Source organism: Tamandua tetradactyla, chromosome 17, assembly GCF_023851605.1.
Source record: "Tamandua tetradactyla isolate mTamTet1 chromosome 17, mTamTet1.pri, whole genome shotgun sequence".
NCBI lineage: Eukaryota > Metazoa > Chordata > Mammalia > Pilosa > Myrmecophagidae > Tamandua > Tamandua tetradactyla.
The window spans coordinates 15563300-15588804 of NC_135343.1; the positions used below are offsets into that span (position 1 = coordinate 15563300).

Here is a 25505-nt window from a genome sequence, read left to right on the forward strand (position 1 = left end):
TCTATGAACACACGGGTGAGGCAAGGAAACATTTAAACTGCTACTGTTTTAAAATCTCATTCTATGAAAAGTTCCTATCTTTTTAGCATGTTTTATAATACACTTACATGTTGATACACTAATACAGTTCACTTAATGGCATATGATCAAAATGTTTGAGATGTAATTCTTGAATCACCTGGGTGTTTATTAAAATGCAGATTCCTGGCTCTACAGCAAATCAAATGAACCAGAACCTTTGGGATAGGCTGCAGGGAATCTTTAATCGCTATCATAGTATGAGCCTAATTAAAATGAAAAAACTATAATCTGTAATTCTGAGAACTACTTAGATGTCTTTGTGACCAACCACAGAATTAAAAATCTCTCTGTGTAATGTTAAAATAAATTTAGAGTGAAATGCCAGTGATGGGCGAGGGGGAAGGGTGGGGGGGTATGGTATGTATGAATTTTTTTTTTGTTTTCTTTTTATTTCTTTTTCTGAATAGATGCAAATGTTTCAAGAAATGATCATGATGGGGCGGGCCACAGTGGCTCAGCAGGCGAGAATGCTTGCCTGCCATGCCAGAGGACCCGGGTTCGATTCCTGGTGCCTGCCCATGTGAAAAAAAAGAAATGATCATGATGATGAATATGCAACTATGTGATGATATTGTGAATTACCGATTATATATGTAGAATGGAATGATAAAAAATTACGAATGTTTGTGTTTGTTTGGTGTTTTGTGGTATTTTTAAAAATTAATTTAAAAAAGTCTGCGTGTGCTCTCTCTTTGCTTTTACCCCCTCACTTAATCAAATCCAATTCTCAACAGAAAATGCTCCTTTTCTCTTCCCCTTCCTCCCAAATCACTATGTCCTCAGAACACCTTTGACTATTATGAGTAGTGTTGAGATAGAGAGTTTAGATCATAATTTTTTAAGAAAAGTAATCTAAGAAAAAAATTCACACTCCTGACCTCAGTGATTGCAAATAGCAGGATTCCTGCTGTTTGTTGTAAATTTTCCAAATCCTTATCGAGAGTATACTGAATATCATATTCTAGAGATGCTTAATTTAATTAGCAACTGGGTAAACACAAAACACAACATATTAAAACCTAAACTTAAATGTCTTAGTGTAACTATCCAGCATCAAGACAAACAAATGATGATTCAAGACCAAATATAGAGCCATACAGGCAAGTATAGTCATAGTCAACACATCTTTCGAAACATAAGTAGTAAATATAACCCTATGATGCATAACTTTAGTGTAAAAGCAGGCTTCCCAGTGACTTACAAGAATAGTAAGCACCAATGTTCTATTCAGGATTTTACTATTCCAAAGTGCTATGGCTTAAAAAATGTTGAAGGCCAAAAATCAGCCAGGAGAGATTATTTCAGAGTTTACATTATACTAGGAAAAGGCTGACTTTTTCCCATGGAAAATAAAGCCACTGATTCATCGATAGTCAATGTCTATGCTACAGTGTCTATGCTCCAAGGCAGGTGACCTTAATCTACTCCTTTGACCCCTTTCTGATTCACAACTCAAGTTATCAAAGTAACTCCTGGGGAATAAGACAACAGAGTAAGGGAAACTGGACACGAGTTAACAAACCTTTATTCTTGTTCTGATTAGCAAAATACTTTAATCTAAGGAATTAGCCAGAAAGGCAAAATCATCACCATCAACACCACCAGACAGACAAAACAAAAACAAAACAAAACAAAACCAAAAACTGTAACTGAGAAGTTAGGATTTAACAAATTATGATTACTGAATCAATATATAGACTACTTCTTTTTTTTTCTGGCATATTAATGTAGTCAGAGAGAAATTCCAAAATTGCTAAACTGTAATCCAGTCGCCTTGATCTCTGATAATGTTTATATAACTATATATCCTTTATCTTGTGATGATAAAAATCTTGTGACTGACCCTCAACCCCTTTATCCTGTTTTTCAAATTTAGAGTCTTATGATCACTAAAGACAGTCTCTAGTGTTTATTAATGAATGGCCATGAGTCAGCCCAGAACTAACTGACCCCAATTTCAAAGCTATCTTGGTAGATCTGGACCTAACCAAAATTGGCCCACTAACATGCACAGTAGCTTCAACTTTAACCTGTAAGTGACCTCTCATCATCCTATTTAGGCCTCCCTAAATTTATACAAGTTTCATGTAAGCAATCTGCACATGTTCAATAATGAGGTCATTTTCATCATCTCAAACTATTGTCCTCATTATCCTAAAATCTGCCTGTCTTTTAATACATACAACTACCAAAGTTACAGGAATTTAGGGAAAGAGATTTTTTTAGGTTGACAGGTTATCTGATCTCTTGCTTTGCACCTAACAATAAACTCTTTCTCTCTTTGAAACCTCTGTCTCAGGAATTGGTTATTTGAGCACATCAGGCAGAGAATCCACTGCTTTTGATTGGTATCAAAATCAACAAAAAAATATAACAGAAGAGAGAAAAGACATCCAAATGTGTATCTAAGTTTTCCCTTTCACTCTACCTCTTTCAGTACCTAGAAGGAACTTTTAATTTAAGTAATAATATCTACATATCATATAGAGGAAAATTGAGGCTTAAGAATGGGAAGTAATTTTCCCAAAGTCACAGAGCTAATTTAAGACTCAAACCCTAGTCCAAGGTCAAAGACCTCAAGGTCTTTATTACATCATGCTCTTCCCAGCACAGAAGGTTCAAGAAACAAAGTAAGATGAAAAGTTACTTTTTTTGTATATGGACATCTTAAAAGAATGGTTTAAGGTATATAAAGTAAATAAAATGTACTATACTATATAGGATTAGTAAAAGTTCTATTTTCTATACGTTAAAAAACCCATAAAATTGGTTAATCATTTCATCACATGATTTTTATGAGTAGGTGAGGATAATCAAGCAATTGCCACTATAATAACACATGGTTAGAAAAATCCTAAAGGTAGCTAATATTTTTTAAAGTGAGAGGCCTCATTTTAAATGGACTACTGATAGGATACTCACGCAGATTTCACTTGCATTGCTTCTGCAAAACTATCCTTTTGCAATAGTAACTTTATAAGACTGCAATAAGTTTCACTGTTAAACACAATCTTTTGACTTTCTGCTTTCAGGAAAATATTATACGCATCTATAAGAAAAAGAAAAAAAATGAGATGTTATTCTGAAATGATAGAAATGATGGGGAAGAAACCCCAAAACAAATCCCCAAATCCACATATTTCAGCTTCTTTTAATAGCCATCCAACTTTAAAGAGACAAACACATGGACCGAATAAGCAGATGTCCTTACTCTTCTACCTAACGCAAACAGATGGTACCTTAAAACGATCTCCTTTTAAAATTATTCTTCACTCTAGTTTTCTAAGGTTGACAAATTATTTTTATGATTTGTTTGTCAAAAGATGATACCAGTTCAAAATAAATTGCAAAATGTGTTTTAAAGTCCAAATAAGCCAGAGGTATAATTTAGATTGAGAGGAGCAAAAGACTCATTTTAAAGCAATCTTCATAAGTGGGTGGTTACAATGGTTAACATTTCAGCACAGTAGCTTTAAAGTGAATATAGCCTATAATTCTAAAATTAGGAGATCAAATTATTTGGCTACGAAAGGACTTATACAAAAACATACAATTTTCAAATATACAGATATCTAACAAGTAAACTAAGCAACATTTGTTTGACTGATTAACAGTTTTATTTCACTTGTTCACAATAACTGTCAGTGAATGAAAAGATGTTACTAAAAGAGAAGTAACTACACTTTTCAGTCACTTACTTTTCTGAAATAAAATTGCCTGGCTATAAACATCCAGATGAAACGACAATCTACTCTCTTGTGTGTATAAACACATCACAAGAAAAATGGGGTATAACTGAACTATCATGAACATCCTTCTATGGATATAAGGCTCAATGTAACAAAATAATAACACACAACTCGGAATGAACATGACATTATTGTACAGAAGAACATTCTGAGCTAATTTAGGTTTCTGAACAAGGATAAATTGTTATGCTTGTATTTATAAGTTAGGGAACATGGATTTACATTAGCCCTTCGATGGAATGAAGAAGTGATCTCAAAAACTCAGTTACTCCTTCAAGTTAAATTCAGGGGGGCAAAAAGAGAGGGAAGGTATGACATATTTAACTTGCATTTTAATCAAGGACACATAAAAGTGACTTGTGTGTGGCATAAGTTAATCAAATTAGATGAGCTTTCCAAAGAAACCCCTTTCAGTCATCAAATTACCATGCCTTACATCAGAACTTCAAGTTTGCAAATAACTCTATGTTCCAGGACACTAGCAGAAAGCGAATTGATAAGAAAGAATTAAAACCAGCAAATAAGCCAGAAAGAATTCCACTATTATTTACAGATTACTCCATCTTATACCTAGTCTATTCTGTGTATTTTACTTCTCTGTATGGGAGAAAATTTAAAGTCATATCTCCATCTGTATATCAGTATCAATTACAAATTAAAGACAAAGTTTTATTTACTTGTTAAAAGTTTTGGAATATCATTGCTAAATAAAATATTTTATATGTCAATTAATATTGCAATAACATGACTGCAAAGGAATCTTATTCAGCACATAAAGTGTGGATTTTCTTTTGAAGGGGCTAAAAAGTTAACATATAAAGCAATTATTATCTTATTTACTAATAACCATATGCAACTATTCACTAACTTGTTGAATAAGGGTAAACAGGTGTAATAAGAATTTAAGATTAAAAAAATAAACCTAGACAATCTTACAAGCAGTTTTAAAAAACTGTGGTCTCCACATCAAATTTGAGTGGTTGTCTTCACTGCTTCATTAGTGTTTTTTTTTTTAAAGTCTGTAATCTCCAAATTACCACAGGCTTGCTTCTGGCACGAAAATCACAATACCTCTTTATATAGACTGAGTTATCAGAAATGCAATAAAGTACTATTGTAATCATTTAATTTTCAAAGCACTCATATTTTGCCAAGCATGTGAATCCTTAGATACACACAAAAGTAACTTAAAATTCAGAAAAAATTACTAGGATGAAACCAATTAGATTAATGTAAATTGCTTATTGTAATTAGAATTTAGTTTAGGAGTATATCTCCACATTTAATATAAATATCATATTTAGTTAGCTTGTTAAATATTTTAAGACACATAAGAAACGACAATTTTAAACAGGCAATATATGAAGGAGTTCTAGATCTTCAAAAAAAAAAATTGCATACTAACCTTACAGTAATTGTAATGAAATCAAAATTTTAGCAGAACATTTAAGTAAAATTGACCACGATAATTTTATATTTAGTTTTAACAAGAAGATGGTCAATAATCAAAAGAAAGAAAATGACTTCCAATCAATCTATCAAACTCTCAAAACTCATCTGATCAAGAACTTTATGCTTTTGGGCGGTGCAATGGTGGCTCAGTGGCAGAATTCTCATATGCCATGTGGGAGACCCGGGTTTGATTCCTGGAGCCTACCTTTGCCAAAAAAAACAAACAAAACTTTTGTCTTTGTGCTCAGGAAATTAGTAATTATATATTTCAAAATATGGATTATTATATAAAGATTATTGCTATTTTAACTAAATTAAAATGTACTCAATAAACTTAAAAAATATTTTCAAATAAAATACCTGCGATATGTTTAATTTTTTTTAAAGAACTATATAATAGAAGTTCTTTGTATAGAATATGTCCCTATCGCTGTGCTCCAATTATTCAACATCTTAATTCCTTTGTCCTACCATCCAGGAACACTAAAATGAAAAGTTAAATAATTTAATTTAAAAGATTCAAACGAAATGTCACAACATTCTAGCAAAATTTGACAACGAATAAAATTCTATGAAACAGCTCAGATGTCAGATATTTTTTAATCATATGATATGAAAGTTGTCATAAGGATTTGGTTTGAAACTTGAAATGGGCAGTGAACTGTCCCTGACTATCAGGCAAAGGAATTTGGACTTACCCTGCAACTGTTTTATAATAATCTGTTCGGAGTGAAAAAAGGGTTTGTGATGTTTACATGTTTTAGGAAATACTATAGCCCCCTCCTGGAGATTCATGATGCAGATGACATATATTATAAAATCTGAGAAATGAGTTATTCCTGGGTTAATAGCATTCAACAAATAACTGATCCTGACTAATTTCACATACAGCACCCATTAATATCTCAAGGACTTGGATCTGATGAACTCATTTTGGAAATGATGCACTCGACATTGAGGAAAAAATGACTTTTCAAACAAAAGTATAATCATAGTGCTCTTTTTTGGAAGTTCCTTTAGAAGCCTCCTGTGATCAATGAATAGGGGGTTAAACAAGGCATCCTTAGATCGAAAGAGGACGGAAATGGCACCAAAACAGATATATGGTGAACGATTCAAGGACAGACATAATGAATATGTACCAAAAGGAAAGGACACAGAATAATAACACAAAAGAATAAATAGCAAACTTGGGTAATTGAGAAAACATAAGAATTTAATTTATTCTTACTTCCTACACTTTTCTTTGGTGAGTGTAACAAAATTTCCAGTTAAACAGGAAATAAAAAAGTTCTATAGGTTATTAAATTGATTCCTTTCACCTGATCTATTCAACTCTAATTTTCAAACTGTCAAACTATTATAAAAAAAAAATACTGTATCTATTTATTTAATAGCTTAACTAAAGTATAGTTGAAATCTACACAAAAACTGCAGCAATTAAAGATAATATCAGTATTCTATGGAGAGAAATAAACAAAAATAAGGGAAACGAGTAAAATATAATTTGGGGTGGGTACAAGATGAAAGTATCTAGAACCCAACAGGGAAGCTCATATAAGAGGATTAAAGATAGTCATAAAAATTTTAAAGTGGTCAAAACAGAGCCAGGAATGACTTCAGGAAGGTTACCACTAGAGAAACGGAAGAGTAAGAAACACAGTTCATGTCTCCTGACTCCAACACAGAGAGATATTGCTTCATCACTCCAATACACACTTGGTTGATTTCCTAATCATTTTTTGCTTTCAAATGAAAGTTGTTGTATTTGCAAAAAAAAAAAAATTATGATCATACTATTTTCAAATTATAAATGTTCACCACTTTAGTATTTTGTGTGTGTGTGTGTGTGTGTGTGTGTGTGTGCATGGTCCGGGAACTGAACCGGGTCTCCTGCACGGAAAGTGAGCATTCTACCACTGAACCACCTGTGCACCTGTACTTTAGTTTTTATTATGAAAATCTTCAAAAGTACAAAGAATAGTATGACACTCATAAAACCTATATTTAATAATCACTAACATTTTGATAGATTACCTTTATCTTTGTTTTGTTACAGCTTAAATACTTAAAAATAAATTATAGAAATCATTTTTTTCATCACTTAGTACTTCACTATCGATCTGAAAATTTAAGGACGTTTTCTACATATTGTAACATTCTCACATCTAATAAAAAATAACAGTATTTCCTTAATGTTACCTATCAGTCAAAATTTTAAATTTCTCCAACTGTCCTAAAATGTCTTAATTAAAAGTATGAAAAAAATTACTATGCAAAATTTAAGTTCCATCTATATGCTATACTACTTCTAATTTGCTGGGATTTTAGATCTCACACTGCTATTTGAAAGAAAACCCCAGTATACATGTTCACCTTTTTTTCTCTTCCATGCACAGGCATCCGACAGTTCTTTCTGGAAATTAGTTACTACCGGGGGGGTCGATGAAGAATCCAGGGAATTTTCATCCTCATACCACATCTTAAAAACAAAATTATTCAAACACCAAATGACACAGTGATCTTTTTAGCATAAAACTGGATAGGAACTAAAGTTATACTGAAAACAAAATTTGTTATGCTTACAGTTAAAAACAAGTTACCTCAGTCCCATCTGGGAAACCCCTAGTAAGCTCACAAATATTAGGGACTCCCAAGAAAATAGGCCAAACCCTGGATTTTGAGGCTTACCCTTATGAAACTTATTTCTGTGGTGGAGAAACTAAGACTACCTATAATTTTGCTTAAGAGTTGTGTCCAGGAAACCTTTTTGGTTGCTCAGATGTGGCCGCTCTCTAAGCCCAACTCTGCAAAGAAAATTATTACCACCCCCCTACATGGGACATGACATTCAGGGGTGAAAGTCTCCCTGGCAACATGAGACATGACTCCCAGGGATGAGTCTGGCCCTGGCACTGTGGGATCAACACCTTCCAGATTGAAAGGGGAAAAAGAAATGTAACAAAATAAGGTATCAGTGGCTAAGAGAGTTCAAATGGAGTCAAGAAGATAGTCCAGAGGCTACTCTTTTACAAGCTTCAGCTATATATTGCTAATTGCCATGGTTTGCCATACCCCAACTAATGTCATTCCTAATAACCCTAAAGAGCACGTAAGGCTCTAACTGAGACTTTTATAGAGGTTTCATGTACTAAGCTTACTTTTCTGAAGCCTGAAAGCTCCAGATAGTTCCTTGGCCAGATAAGTCCTGAAACCCAGAAGGGCCAGCCTCTCCAAGAATATCAAATAATTCCATCCCCCTACACTACATTGTTGACACCCCTTCTCAACTGAAAAAGTTAGAATGGACATAGCCCAAAGGTTTCTATAGATTGGAAGTAGGATCAGAGGAGAAGGAGGAGTTATAAGAGGGAAGATAGGATTTAACAAATGAGTACAACAGTTAATCATTATAATATTTCTTTCAGGTTCAGTATTTTGGAGCAGCTAGAAAGAAAAACCTGAAAATGTGGAATGTGATCCATACAAAACTTTGAAATCTGTTCGGTAACTACCTTTTAAAAATGGTCTCTGAAAATTAAAACAAAACAAATTACCTCAGGTACATCAAATGGAACTTCCTGATTACTGTCTTTAAGGATTTCTGCCAATAACCTTAATGTCTTCTGACGAGGAATAATATTTTCTTCTTGCATTTTATTCCAGACAGCATCAGCTCTTTGCCAGTCACCATTTATTTCTATAAAATGTGATTAGGCAGAAATTGGTGAATATACAAAACAAAATTCATGAAAATATATAGAATTTTTTCTCATTTTTGTCGAAGGAAGCATTATTTCAAATGCTGCCTCCAGGAAAAGGAGCAGTGACTGCAGACCAGCAGTGAGAAAAGACTCTTTGCCATATACCTGTTTGTGGCTTTTGAATTTTAACCACAGAAATACCTTACTTATAACAAACAGACACACACATAACTCTTATCCACTTTGAAAATCATGTTGATAAAAAGACTTTTTTAATGTAACTGAGGAACTGTCCACTGCTGAAATCAAAATCAGAAAGAAGTGACTATTGCTAACCCAATTATGCCCTTCACAATTGCAAAGGTGAGGGATACATGTATACTGTAGAGTACACAGCAGAGGATCTAAAATGATTGAAAGGGTGTGAGAGTATGATTTTCTTCAAACTCTTTTCACTTAGTAGAGAAAATTGCCTATTTCTCTTCTGTTAGCTTGAAGAATTTTTAAGACAGGGCATAATAGGTTATATCTTCTAAGATTTCTTACCTCAACAAATAATGTTATCAGCCTAAATCTTAAGTGTTACAGGGGGACAGGAAGTTTGGTGGAAAAAAAAACAAAAAACAAAAGAAGCAGACTCCTACTTTATACTGAAAATCCCAGTTCCTTATCCATGTGGTAAACCAGTCTTCACAAACTGCAAAAACTAAGAATAAGACTTTATTTTTAAAAATTCCCATGGATAAGTAGAAGACAAGGTCATTTAAGTTAATAAATTAAATTAACTTCTGCTTCTGAAAAATTAGATCAAGATATTGAAACAGTCATACACTAAGTCCAATACAATAAAGCACAGCAAAATACTGCTCTGTTTTCTAATTTTAAACTTGCAAACATGTGTAAAAATTACCTCGCTTGTATTAAAGCACAAACATTCCAAACAACATGAAAAAATTTGTTCCTCAACATTTGAGAATAAAAACACTAAAACACTAAAACAAATGTGCTTTTCTTGAATCCCGTAACACTGAAAAGAAATTCTTGCATTGAAAAAGAAAATGACACTTAATAAATTCTGAGGTAGAATAAATCCTGAGGTTACTAACCTTTTTACTAACAAAATAGATTTCAAGAATTTTTATCAGAAAATTGTAAATATAAGGTAGCTTTATTCTTGAAATATGGTACCTTATGAATACAAAGAACAAACTATATTTGTATACATAAAAAAGAAACTGAAGTGTCTAGACAGTAAGAAAACGTTTGGGAAAAAGGTGAAAAAATTGTCATTTAGAAATAACAGGATGTTCCTTATGCAGGCAAAGGAGTTTTGTTTCATTCACGTATGTTTGTTGTGGATCCTAGGACCTAATTTTGTAAGAGTGTCACAATGTAAAATCAAAAATGCACATTAAAAGATAGAAGTGAAGTCTGAATTATTACAGTCTTCTAACAGCTCATGTATAAATATACTACATTGAATCAATGGAAAACGAAAGTAGTTTTAGCATAGCTAGTATTTAAGGGTGTGAAAAGTCTTATACTTTCTTATACAGGGTTATTTTATCTGGGTTTTGGTGCTGACGATCAAGCTACTTATCTTGGTTTTGTGCTCATTTCTGTATTATGTCGCAGTTAATAACAAATGAAGTGTGTGTGTGTATGCTTCTATGTATGAGTATATGTGGTCCTGTTTTAAAACAAACAGGAAAATTGTCTTAAACACGTATCCAAAAAATTTGTCAACCCCTTTCAAAGGCTAAAATTACATCATGAAAAAGAAGTTCATAAAAAGCTGTGGTAGATCAAACAAATTTTTTTTTGAGAAAACCACCAAAACATGGATTTTTAAAGTACAAAAGGCCCACATTTCACACATCACGCCATATCACATGCATCTTTTAAAATATAGGGAGTCTATCTTGTCTTATAAATTATGTAGAAATATTTAAGCAGTGGTTAGGGACAAAATGCAGAAAGGGGACCACAAAAGACACTCTGCTTGCTTTTTCTTCAGAAAGGAAAGCATTAGGGCTATTAGAACCAGGGCTATTTATAGTACTACAGAAAGGAGGAGGTATACAATAAAAGCATCCTACAAGGATTCCACTGGTGTGCTGGTTTGGAAGGATGTATGTACCCTAGAAAAACCATGTTTTAATCAAAATCCCATTTCATAGAGGAAGATTAATCCCTATTCAATAATGTTTGTAATTAGATCATCTCCATGAAGATAAAACCTAATCAAGAGTGGTTGTTAAGCTGGATTAGGGGAGATGTGTCTCTACCCATTTGGGTGGGTCTTGTCTGGTCTACTGGAGTCCTATAAAAGAGGAAACATTTTGGAGAGGGTCCCTTTTGTAGAGCCAAGAGAAAGGCAGCAGATGTTGCCATGTTCACCATGTGCCCTTCCAGCTGAGAGAGAAACGCTGAACATCATCGGCCTTCTTGAACCAAAGTATCTTTTCCTGGATGCCTTTGATTGGACATGTCTATAGACTCGTTTTAATTGGGACATTTTCTCAGCCTTAGAACTGTAAACTAGCAACTTATTAAATTCCCCTTTCTAAAAGCCATTCCGTTTCTGGTATATTGCATTCCAGCAGCTAGCAAGCTAGAACAACTGACTTCGATCTCACAAGAGGCCACCCACATTCTGCAGAGTTCCTCAGAGTACTGGCTCAAATATGGAGAGCAAGAAGAAACTGGAGGTACCCAACAGAACAGACAGAGGAGATTAACGAGAAGAGAATGGTGTTATAAGGAAAAGAGAACTGAAGTCGAGAGCATGGCTGATTAGGTTGGGGCCTATTGCAAAGATTACTAGATTGTAAGCTCTTACAGCAGTCACATCTATTCTAGAGTTGTAACTGTTATTTCTAAATTCTGAGATGCTGAGTTATTTGTGCACAACCTGGTTGTTCCCTAGAACTTTGGATATTTGTGTGACACTCTATGTTTAGAGTTAGAGCTCTAAAGCTATAGAAGTCAGCATTACCCTAAATAGCAACTGTTAAAAAAGTTGAAAAAGTGGACAGACTTTGATTAGAGAAATGAATGAAGCTGATTTGGACAGGACTAAGGAAAATTAGAACACAGGGTAAAGAATGATATGGTTCATATTTTAAGACTTCAACTTCTGTGTGAGATCAAAAGGAGAAAAGTTTATTTGGTGCAAAATTTGTATTTTGGGTAGCACATTATCTAGTTTAACTTGTATGGTCAGTTTAATTGAATACCACAAGTACATGGAATCTTGAATAGGGCATGAGATCTTGTTGCTCTGTCCAAATTAGTGTGATATCCGATATATCCCAGAGGAATTTGGGCAGAGAATAAAAAAGTATATGCAAAGTCCCGTTAGGAAGCTGGGGAGAAAGGAGGAAATATTCAACTTCCTCATTTGGGGAATTCCTGATATTCTCACAAGCGGTGGGGATAACCAATTCAATAGGCTGAGCCCTCAATCCTGGGCTCATTCCTATGAAACTTACTCCTGCAAAGAAGATAAGCCTACTTATGTTTATGCCTAAGAGACACCCCTGGAAAACCTCTTCAGTTGCTCAGATGTGGCAACTGAGTCTCTAAGCCAACTCAGCAGGTGAATGTACTGCCCTCCCCCGCTATCTGGGGACTTGACTCCCAGGGGTGTAATCCATACCCCCTCCCCCAGCAACATGAGACATGACTACTGCGGATGAGCCAGGACCTGGCATCCATAGGAATGAGAAAGGCTCCTTGACCAAAAATGGGAAGAGAGAAATGTGACAAAATAAAGTTTCAGTGGCTGAGAGATTACAAACAGAGTTGAAAGGTTATCCTAGAAGTTATTCTTATGCATTATATAGACATCTCTTTTTAGTTTATGCTGTTTCAGAGTGGTCAGAGGGACGTACCTGAAACTTCTGCACTGTATTCCAGTAACCTTGATTCTTGAAGATGACCATATAACTATATAGCTTTTGCAAGTGACCATCTGACTGTGAAAACCTCATGGCTGATGCTCCCTTAATTCAGTGTATGAACAGATGAGTAAATCAATAAGGTCAAAAACCAAATAAATAATAGGGGGCATAAGGGGTAAAAAAAAAAAAAAAACTAGGTAGATTGCAATGGTAAGTGGCCAATGAGAGTGAGGGGTAAGGTGTATGGAATGTATGGGATTTTTCTTTTTTCTTCTTTTTCTGGAGTGATACAAATGTAAAAATGATCATGGTGATGAATACACAACTATATAATGAAAAAAATTAAAAGAAAAAGATGGGGGGGTTAGCAAATGAATATAAGTTAAAATCTACAATTTAAGGATTAAATGCCTAAAACGGGCTATTTAACACCAATTTCAGCACTGTATGCTAGAAGTTGACCATCATTCAAGCCAAATTTTAACAATCACATTGTGCAGTGTGTACTTCAAGACAACTAACAATTTGCATGCTCATTTTAAAGCAGTTTTTCTTATGTTATTTATACCATCAAGATGTAAGATAAAAAGCTTCCAACAATATAAAGAAATACATACACAACATACAAATAAACACAGATTTCAAAAAGACAAAATGAATCAAAACTTCTTCATTGTTGTCTGTTTGAAGATGGAAAATTTATTATGAGGAAAAGAGCAATAAATCTAGAGCAAATATCTATAAAGCAAATGGGAAAAGTCACAGATACCTCTGCCATTTCCCTCTATCCAAATATCCTAAGATCACTTATAACTCTGAATACAAATATCAGGAATACAGACTAAAAATATTAAAAAACTAAGTGAACAAAGACTGAAGTATGAAGATGAAAAATGCAATTTTTCTTTATACTATGGAAAACTGAAAGTTATTCACATGTTCAGCAATAGGAATAAATTTTATGTTCTTCAAATTCTAGTACCTCCATTCAGTGTATTGATTTAGTCATTTAGTGATAAAACGTAGAAAAAATGTTTATATCATTGAATCCAAAACATACAATAATATGATCACACTTTTAAAACAAAAACCAGTTAGTAGTGAGTTTGATATGAACATGCACTTTTCTGGAAAATGTTCTCTACACAGGAACATGCTGATGGTTAAAGAAGTGATTAATATATCAGTTTGAGGGTTTAGAAAAAAAGGGAATAGTTTCTGTCAAAAAGTCTTTTAATTTCTGTCACTCTGATGAAGATTTTCTCTCACCTTCCTATTGCAAATAAAAATGTCAAAAGTGACTTCCGGAGAAGATGGCGGCTTAGTAAGACGCGCGAGTCTTAGTTCCTCCTCCAGAACAGCTACTAGAGAAGCAGAAACGATTCAGAACAGCTCCCGGAGCCACAACAGAGATCAAGAAGACAGCGTACCCCATTCTGGAACGACTGACTGGCTGGGAGAACCTGCTCCGGTGAGATAGCTGAGGGGCGTGGGCTTCCCCGGGCCGGGGCGGCAGGCGGCCGGAGTCCCTCCCTCCCTCCTTCCCGGGCCAGCTGGGAGAATTGGACAGATGGTCCCCTCAAGTCGCGGTGGCTGGTGCCCCCCCCCCCCCACGCAGGGCCCCCCGGACCAGCTGGGAGAATTGGATCGGAGATCCCCAAGCCGCGGAGAACAGCGACCGGGGTCCCTTCCAAACACGTGGCTTCCCGGTCCGTCTGGGAACGGCGGATATACACTTCCTCAAGCCGCGGCGGCTGGCGCCCCCCCGCCACGCTTGGTGCCCAGGGCCGGCTGGGAAATTTGGACAGGTGTACCCCCAAGCCGCAGAGGCCGGCGACCCTCCCCAAGCGTGGATCCCCAGGCCGGCTGGGAGATTCGGATTGGCACTCCCCCAAGCCGCTTCGGCTGGCGACCACCCCCCCCACAGCAAGAGTTTTCCAGTTAAAGGAGCCACAGCATTTTTTACTGGTGGGACCCGCAGACAGATGAGCGCCACGAGCGCCACCTACTGGGCAGGATAAGAAAAACAGAGCCCAGAGATTTCACAGAAAAATCTTTCAACCTGCGGGAACTTACACCCAGGGAAATCTGATTAAATGCCGAGACGCCAGCAGAAGATAACGGAGCACGCTCAGAAAATTGAAAATATGGCCCAGTCAAAGGAACAAACCAATAGTTCAAATGAGATACAGGAGCTGAGACAACTAATGCTGAATATACGAACAGAAACGGAAAACCTCTTCAAAAATGAAATCGATAAATTGAGGGAGTACATGAAGAAGACATGGGCTGAACAAAAAGAAGAAATAGAAAAACTGAAAAAACAAATCACAGAACTTATGGGAGTGAAGGGCAAAGTAGAAAAGATGGAAATAACAATGGATACCTACAATGATAGATTTAAAGAGACAGAAGCTAGAATTAGTGAATTGGAGGATGGAACATCCGAATTCCAAAAAGAAACAGCAACTATAGAGAAAAGAATGGAAAAATTTGAACAGGGAATCAGGGAACTCAAGGACAATATGAACCGAACAAATATATGTGTTGTGGGTGTCCCAGAAGGAGAAGAGAAGGGAAAACGAGGAGAAAAACTAATGGAAGAAATTATCACTGAAAATTTCCCAACTCTTATGAAAGACCTAAAATTACAGATCCAAGAAGTGCAGCGTACCCCAAAGAGAATAGACCCAAATACGTGTTCTCCAAGACACTTATTAGTTAGAATGTCAGAGGTCAAAGAGAAAGAGAGGATCTTGAAAGCAGCAAGAGAAAAACAATCCATCACATACAAGGGAAACCCAATAAGACTATGTGTAGATTTCTCAGCAGGAATCATGGAAGCTAGAAGACAGTGGGATGACACATTTAAATTACTAAAAGAGAAAAACTGCCAACCAAGACTCCTATATCCAGCAAAATTGTCCTTCAAAAATGAGGGAGAAATTAAAACATTCTAAGACAAAAAGTCACGGAGAGAATTTGTGACCAAGAAACCAGCTCTGCAAGAAATACTAAAGGGAACATGAGAGTCAGATAAGAAAAGACAGAAGAGAGAGGTATGGAGAAGAGTGTAGAAAGAAGGAAAATCAGATATGATATATATAATACAAAAGGCAAAATGGTACAGGAAAATATTATCCAAACAGTAATAACACTAAATGTTAATGGACTGAATTCCCCAATCAAAAGACACAGACTGGCAGAATGGATTAAAAAACAGGATCCTTCTATATGCTGTCTACAGGAAACACATCTTAGACCCAAAGATAAACATAGGTTGAAAGTGAAAGGTTGGGAAAAGATATTTCATGCAAATAACAACCAGGAAAGAGCAGGAGTGGCTATACTAATATCCAACAAATTAGACTTCAAATGTAAAACAGTTAAAAGAGACAAAGAAGGACACTATATACTAATAAAAGGAACAATTAAACAAGAAGACAAAACAATCATAAATATTTACGCACCAAACTAGAACGCCCCAAAATACGTGAGGAATACACTGCAAACACTGAAAAGGGAAATAGACACATATACCATAATAGTTCGAGACATCAATTCACCACTCTTATCAATGGACAGAACATCTAGAGAGAGGATCAATAAAGAAATAGAGAATCTGAATATTACTATAAATGAGCTAGACTTAACAGACATTTATAGGACATTACATCCCACAACAGCAGGATACACCTTTTTCTCAAGTGCTCATGGATCATTCTCAAAGACAGACCATATGCTGGGTCACAAAGCAAGTCTTAACAAATTTAAAAAGATTGAAATCATACACAAGACTTTCTCGGATCATAAAGGAATGAAGTTGGAAATCAATAACAGGCAGAGTGCCAGAAAATTCACAAATACGTGGAGGCTCAACAACACACTCTTAAACAACGAGTGGGTCAAAGAAGAAATTGCAAGAGAAATTAGTAAATACCTTGAGGCGAATGAAAATGAAAACACAACATATCAAAACTTATGGGATGCAGCAAAGGCAGTGCTAAGAGGGAAATTTATTGCCCCAAATGCCTATATCAGAAAAGAAGAAAAGGCAAAAATGCAGCAATTAACTGTCCACTTGGAAGAACTGGAGAAAGAACAGCAAACTGATCCCAAAGCAAGGAAAAGGAAAGAAATAACAACGATTAGAGCAGAAATAAATGAAATTGAAAACATGAAAACAATAGAGAAAATCAGTAAGACCAGAAGTTGGTTCTATGAGAAAATCAATAAGATTGATGGGCCCTTAGCAAGATTGACAAAAAGAAGAAGAGAGAGGATGAAAAGGGAACTTCCTTAAAATGACAGAGGGAATACATGAAAAACCCACAGCTAATATCATCCTCAATGGGGAAAAATTGAAAACTTTCCCCCTAAGATCAGGAACAAGACAAGGATGTCCACTATCACCACTATTATTCAACATTGTGTTGGAGGTTCTAGCCAGAGCAATTAGACAAGAAAAGAAATACAAGGCATCAAAATTGGAAAGGAAGAAGTAAAACTATCACTGTTTGCAGACGATATGATACTATACATCGAAAACCCGGAAAAATCCACAACAAAACTACTAGAGCTAATAAATGAGTACAGCAAAGTAGCAGGTTACAAGATCAACATTCAAAAATCTGTAGCATTTCTATACACTAGTAATGAACAAGCTGAGGGGGAAATCAAGAAACGAATCCCATTTACAATCGCAACTAAAAGAATAAAATACCTAGGAATAAATTTAACTAAAGAGACAAAAAACCTATATAAAGAAAACTACAAAAAACTGCTAAAAGAAATCACAGAAGACCTAAATAGATGGAAGGGCATACCATGTTCATGGATTGGAAGACTAAATATAATTAAGATGTCAATCCTACCTAAATTGATTTACAGATTCAATGCAATACCAATCAAAATCCCAACAACTTATTTTTCAGAAATAGAAAAACCAATAAGCAAATTTATCTGGAAGGGCAGGGTGCCCCGAATTGCTAAAAACATCTTGAGGGAAAAAAACGAAGCTGGAGGTCTCGCGCTGCCGGACTTTAAGGCATATTATGAAGCCACAGTGGTCAAAACAGCATGGTATTGGCATAAAGACAGATATATCGACCAATGGAATCGAATAGAGTGCTCAGATATAGACCCTCTCATCTATGGACATTTGATCTTTGATAAGGCAGTCAAGCCAACTCACCTGGGACAGAACAGTCTCTTCAATAAATGGTGCTTAGAGAACTGGATATCCATATGCAAAAGAATGAAAGAAGACCCATATCTCACACCCTATACAAAAGTTAACTCAAAATGGATCAAAGATCTAAACATTAGGTCTAAGACCATAAAACAGTTAGAGGAAAATGTAGGGAGATATCTTATGAATCTTACAATTGGAGGCGGTTTTATGGACCTTAAACCTAAAGCAAGAGCACTGAAGAAGGAAATAAATAAATGGGAGCTCCTCAAAATTAAACACTTTTGTGCATCAAAGAACTTCATCAAGAAAGTAGAAAGACAGCCTACACAATGGGACAATATTTGGAAATGACATATCAGATAAAGGTCTAGTATCCAGAATTTATAAAGAGATTGTTCAACTCAACAACAAAAAGACAGCCAACCCAATTACAAAATGGGAAAAAGACTTGAACAGACACCTCTCAGAAGAGGAAATACAAATGGCCAAAAGGCACAGGAAGAGATGCTCAATGTCCCTGGCCATTAGAGAAATGCAAATCAAAACCACAATGAGATATCATCTCACACCCACCAGAATGTCCATTATCAACAAAACAGAAAATGACAAGTGCTGGAGAGGATGCAGAGAAAGAGGCACACTTATCCACTGTTGGTGGGAATGTCAAATGGTGCAACCACTGTGGAAGGCAGTTTGGCGGTTCCTCAAAATGCTGAATATAGAATTGCCATACGACCCAGCAATACCATTGCTGGGTATCTACTCAAAGGACTTAAGGGCAAAGACACAAACGGACATTTGCACACCAATGTTTATAGCAGCGTTATTTACAATTGCAAAGAGATGGAAACAGCCAAAATGTCCATCAACAGAAGAGTGGTTAAACAAACTGTGGTATATACATACGATGGAATATTATGCAGCTTTAAGACAGGATAAACTTATGAAGCATGTAATAACATGGATGGACCTAGAGAACATTATGCTGAGTGAGTCTAGCCAAAAACTAAAGGACAAATACTGTATGGTCCCAATGATGTGAATCGACATTCGAGAATAAACTTGGAATATGTCATTGGTAACAGAGTCCAGCAGGAGTTAGAAACAGGGTAAGATAATGGGTAATTGGAGCTGAAGGGATACAGACTGTGCAACAGGACTAGATACAAAAACTCAAAAATGGACAGCACAATAATACCTAAGTGTATAGTAATCATGTTAAAACACTGAATGAAGCTGCATCTGAGCTATAGAGTTTTTTTTTGTTTGTTTTTTACTATTATTATTACTTTTATTTCTTTTCTCTATATTAACATTCTATATCTTTTTCTGTTGTGTTGCTAGTTCTTCTAAACCGATGCAAATGTACTAAGAAATGATGATCATGCATCTATGTGAATTACTGATTGCATATGTAGAATGGTATGATTTCTAAATGTTGGGTTAATTTCTTTTTTTTCCGTTAATTAATTAAAAAAAAAATAGAGCAGGCTTGCAAAAAAAAAAAAAAAAGAAAGTAGAAAGACAGCCTACACAATGGGACAATATTTGGAAATGACATATCAGATAAAGGTCTAGTATCCAGAATCTATAAAGAGATTGTTCAACTCAACAACAAAAAGACAGCCAACCCAATTACAAAATGGGAAAAAGACTTGAACAGACACCTCTCAGAAGAGGAAATACAAATGGCCAAAAGGCACATGAAGAGATGCTCAATGTCCCTGGCCATTAGAGAAATGCAAATCAAAACCACAATGAGATATCATCTCACACCCACCAGAATGGCCATTATCAACAAAACAGAAAATGACAAGTGCTGGAGAGGATGCGGAGAAAGAGGCACACTTATCCACTGTTGTTGGGAATGTCAAATGGTGCAACCACTGTGGAAGGCAGTTTGGTGGTTCCTCAAAAAACTGAATATAGAATTGCAATACAACCCAGCAATAACATTGCTGGGTATCTACTCAAAGGACTTAAGGGCAAAGACACAAACAGACATTTGCACACCAATGTTTATAGCAGCGTTACTTACAATTGCAAAGAGATGGAAACAGCCAAAATGCCCATCAACAGAGGAGTGGCTAAACAAACTGTGGTATATACATACGATGGAATATTATGCAGCTTTAAGACAGAATAAACTTATGAAGCATGTAATAACATGGATGGACCTAGAGAACATTATGCTGAGTGAGTCTAGCCAAAAACTAAAGGACAAATACTGTATGGTCCCACTGATGTGAACCGACATTCGAGAATAAACTTGGAATATGTCATTGGTAACAGAGACCAACAGGACTTAGAAACAGGGTAAGATAATGGGTAATTGGAGCTGAAGGGATACAGACTGTGCAACAGGACTAGATACAAAAACTCAAAAATGGACAGCACAATAATACCTAATTGTAAAGTAATCATGTTAAAACACTGAATGAAGCTGCATCTGAGCTATAGGGTTTTTTTTGTCTGTTTGTTTGTTTTTGTCTTTTTTTTTTTACTATTATTATTTTTATTTTTTTCTCTATATTAACATTCTATATCTTTTTCTGTTGTTTTGCTAGTTCTTTTCCTAAATCGATGCAAATGTACTAAGAAATGATGATCATGCATCTATGTGATGATGTTAAGAATTACTGATTGCATATGTAGAATGGAATGATTTCTAAATGTTGTGTTAATTTCTTTTTTCCTTTAATTAAAAAAAAAAAGAATAAGCAAAAAAAATGTCAAAAGTTCTGAAGATTGTACAAATGTCTAGTGACACAAAATAACATTTTATGAAAAAATTCAATCTGGTCTCTCATTAAGCCTCTGTTTAAGACTCAACATTTGAAAACCTGGAGCTTCCTCAAAGGCTGATACTCCTTTCCCGCCACTGCCTTCAACGACTAAATAAATGTCCCAAAATGGAAGCATGAGGAATAGTCTTATAACTTACTATATAGTCTTAGCAGATTGTAGTACATTTTGTCTCTGTCACATTCAAATAGTTTCTGTGTCAGCTCCACTAATTTTTCCAGGACTTCAACCTTAAAAATAAGATTAACAGATAGCTCTAAATTATGTAAAAATATATTTCATAGTTGATACATCTCAGCTGAATAATCCCCCAAACCAGCAACACCCAAGCAGCAAATGAGCTTTACTTCAAATGTGAAGGGGCTGAAGGACCCCTTGGAATCAAGAATACAATATGAACAGCTATCCAATACTGTCCAACATGAACAGTATCCATAAAGGTACATTTTGGAGAATATAAAGGCATTTGGGGTGGAGGATAGGGTGGGGAGAAGTCAGTGAGTAAATGAAAATACTATGCTCTTCTTCCCCATGGCTTTTACTTGGCAGGATGTGAAATGAAGGAGAAGTTAAGAAGAAATTCCAATACACTCTATCAAGCAATGCTTCCAGTCACGAGGGACTAATGCAGGTTTACACTGCCAAGGAAACAAGATTACCCTGTCTAAACCAACAACTAGAAAAACACATCTTTAAGGTACAAGTTAAAATTTTTAGAGGTTCTACTGTACTTCAGGAACAAGAACTAAACTACTATTTACTTGGAAAGCAACTGAGATAACACTTTTCCCATAATGCTATATATACCCCTAAATATACTTATATTGGACATCTGCTTTCTACTCAGTTTTAGACAGTTAAGACATCAGAAATTCAACACAAACCTGGTTACTTGAAATACATCTATCACAAAACCACTGAAGTCTTGCAGGGCGAGCTCTAATGCCAGGAGTCTGTAAAATACAATAATCATTTAGCATACAAGGTAAGGCTTTCAACTAAATATTAATTTTTCCTCAAAGGTACATAGTTTTCCTTCTAATAAATTCATTGCCTCCTTCCCAAAAAAGAAACCTATAACTTAATCCCACAGTTAGCAAAGACCTTTAATTAGGATTATAACAGAGTAGAAAATGCAACCTATATTTAACCTGTATCTAGAAGAAGATTCAGTTTATTTCAAAATGTTCCTTTGCAGGTCAATGATCATTCCATAATCCTTAATTTAAAAAATGGTTAAGCTTTCCTCAGTTTGAAAATAAGTCATTGAAATGAACAAAATCGAGAATATGTAAAATTAAACACATGCACTCTTCCTCTACATGCACACTTTAGAGATTCCAACAAATTCAGGAGGCAAATCTTGAAAATATATTACACAGAATTATTAACACGTTGAATGTCAAAATAATAAACCAGTGGATTTTTAAAAGAAACATGCTTTGTAAAATTTACAGTAATCAAAGTACACTAATAATTACTATAAACGCTTACCTAGTACCTAAAAGTAAATATCTAAAGAGAAAAACAAGCTAAGTACTTAAAATTACTACATAGTCTTAGTTTATTTCGACAAATGAGATGTATGTTATATCCCCAACTAGGAATTACTAAGGTTCAGTCAATAATTCTGGTTTCAAAGTGATTATTTTATAATTTTTAAGATATTGGAATAAAAGACAAATCATGTCAACATAATTCCAAGGACATGTCACTCTAAATATAGTATTCACATCATCTATAAGAGGTTAAATAAATCATTAAAAACTACATTTCAATCACAGCATTATGATAAGAAAAATGCATATTCATTACCCCTGACTGCTTCAAGTCTAAAGGAGGTACATTTACCAAGCTCTCCAATCAGCTCTGTAGATGAAACCAGGCATCCCTTGAATCTGATCTTTTATATACAGGCCCTCATTATTATTATTATTATTATTATTACCACTACTACTACTTTTTAACATTGTTTTTATTGTAAAATATACCATACATACAAAAAAAGCAATGAATTTCCAAATACATTTTAACAAGAAGTTATGGAACAGATTTTAATCTTTGGTATGGGTTACAGTTTCAAGATTGTTCGTCTTTTCTTTTAGCTGCTCCAAGACACTGGAGACCAACAGAAGTATCAATATAATGATTCAGCAGTCATATTCATTTGTTAAATCCTATCTTCTCCGTTATACTCCTCCTTTACCTTAAATAACATATATACATAAAAGTAATACATTCCTAAGTACATCACAACAATTAGTTGCAAGACAAATTTCAGAGTTTGATATGGATTACAATTCCACAATTCTAAGTTTTTATTTCTAGCTGCTCTAAGGTACTGGGAGGTTAAAAGAAATATCAGTATACTGATTCAGCATTCATGTTCATTCGTTAAACTCCACCATCACCTTTGATCTTTCTCCCACTCTTTGGGGATATTTGGACTATGCCCACTCTAAATTTTTCATGTTGGAAGGGACTGTTGATAATATGGAACTAGCTGATGTTCTGGAAGGGCTGGCCCCTCTGCATTTCAGGACTTATCTGGTCCAGAGACCCATCCGGAGTTTGCAGGTTTTGGAAAGTTACTTTAGTGTATGGAACTTCTGTACAATCTTATATAATGCCCTAGGTATTCTTTAGGATTGGCAGGAATGGTTTTAGTTGGGGTTTGGCAAGTTATGATAGGTTGCGATTTCTAACTGAAGCATGCATAAGAATGACCTCCTACTGTAGCCTCTTAACTCTATTTGAACTCTCTCAGCCACCTGATACCTTATTTGTTGCACTTCTTTCGGTCAGGATGGCCTTGTTGATCCCTAGGTGCCAGGGCAAGATTCATTCCTGGAGGGCATCTCCCATGCCACCAGGGAGACTTTCATCACCGGATGTTGTGTCCCATTTTGGGGGGAGGGCAATGGTTTCACTTGCAGAATTGGGCTTAGAGAGAGAGGCCACATCTGAGCAACAAAAGAGGTCCTCCAGAGGTAACTCTAGTGCATATCTACAGGTAGGCTAAGCTTCTCTGTTAAATACATAAGCTTCAAAGAGCAAGCTTCAAGATCAAGGGCTTGGCCTATTGATTTGGGGGTCCCTAATGTTTGACACAGTATCAGGTGTTTCTCTGGTGGTAAACCTTAACAGTTTCATAATTTTTCTCCCATCCCTCAAGGGACTTTGAGAATACTTTTTGATTATCTGTTTAATATACTCTGGGATATATCCAGGCATTAAATTAAGCTATACGAGATGAAAGGCTCTCATTCTTATTCTGGGCTCCCTGTGTGTGGACTCTTTAAATCATGTACCCAGATAGGTTTGAGTTAGATTATGTGCTACAGAAAATTTAGGTTCCGGACATAACAAAACTTTCTTTCTTTGGTCTCAAAGAGAAGGTGAAGTTCTAAAGTACAGGCAATGTCTTTCTTAACCCTGTATTCTTAATTACCTTAATCCCAACCTTATTGGCTTCATTCTTATCTCTAAATACCAGGTTATACATATATAAAACAGTCCTTCAAAATCCAGAAATAACAATTACCACTTTGGACTAAATGTGACTGCTTTAAGAGTTTACAATCTAGGCCTCAGGTTTTTCTTTTAGTTGCCAGTGTCTTGGAGCAGCCAGAAGGGAAAACCTAAAATTGTGGATCTGCAACCCAAACCAAACTCTGAAATCTGTTCTATAACTACTTGTTCTGATATACTTTGAAATTTATTGCTTTTTGTATTAAGTTACGTATCACAGTAAAAAACGTTAAAAAAAAAAAAGACTCCATAGTTTGGGATACAAAAATAAACGTAGAATACATTAATTGTTCAAATATATTCTCAAATGCCACTATTATGCATTTGAACACAATCTGTACTCAAAGATTTTCTTAGACTAATCTGTTTTGTTTTACATGCATTACATTCAAAATGAAACTAACATCAATGTATACAAAAAAACTTGAAAAAATAGATCATTTTCTTTAGAACATGGCAAAATGCAAGGGCTACATTCACTTACAACTTTCAATACCTAAGGCAATGAACTAACAGCACAACTTTTACGTCACACTCTTCCTGTTTGCGGCTGATTAATCTGCCTGTTGCTGGCAGGACAGCTGACTTATACAGTAGATATTTCTATGTTTCATTTTGAAATTGAGAAGTGTTTTCCAAATGAATCTCAATCATCAAAAGAACATCTAGGTCAGATTAACTAAATCTCTTAGGCTTCTGCAATAGTCTACATTTCTGGCTTATCTCTTAACATCTTATTGAATTTTAAACACTGCAAGCTAAAAGCAGAAATAGAACATGCAATAAAAATATGGAGAAGAAAAGAATTCTAACCAGGATGTAAGTAAAATTTATCAAAAACTAGTCAATAAGCGCACAATTAAAATAAGTGATCTTATCACATAAGTATTTCTACTTTTGCTACATACAATCTATTTACTGGTCAGAATATAAAAGAATTATTATAACAATTATCTTTGTTATTATACAGTACTAAATTGCATTATAATAGTCATGTTTGTTTTAACCTGAGTTATTATGCTTCAAAACACATTTTCTACAGTAGCAATTCAGTACTAGGTCACTTGTGTAGGAAAAAAAAAAA

General features: G+C 35.2%; 1 protein-coding gene across 1 annotated transcript in view; it reads right to left on the bottom strand.

Annotated features, from left to right (window-relative positions):
- Window positions 1–25505, bottom strand: part of LRPPRC (leucine rich pentatricopeptide repeat containing) — a 127444-nt gene that overhangs the window by 18504 nt on the left and 83435 nt on the right. The window contains exons 26-30 of the mRNA XM_077134115.1: window positions 21775–21843; window positions 21030–21120; window positions 8840–8982; window positions 7659–7764; window positions 3004–3130 (exon numbers count right to left, since the gene is read on the bottom strand). Of these exons, the coding sequence (XP_076990230.1) occupies window positions 3004–3130; window positions 7659–7764; window positions 8840–8982; window positions 21030–21120; window positions 21775–21843 (536 nt within the window). The remainder of the gene's footprint in view (window positions 1–3003; window positions 3131–7658; window positions 7765–8839; window positions 8983–21029; window positions 21121–21774; window positions 21844–25505) is intronic.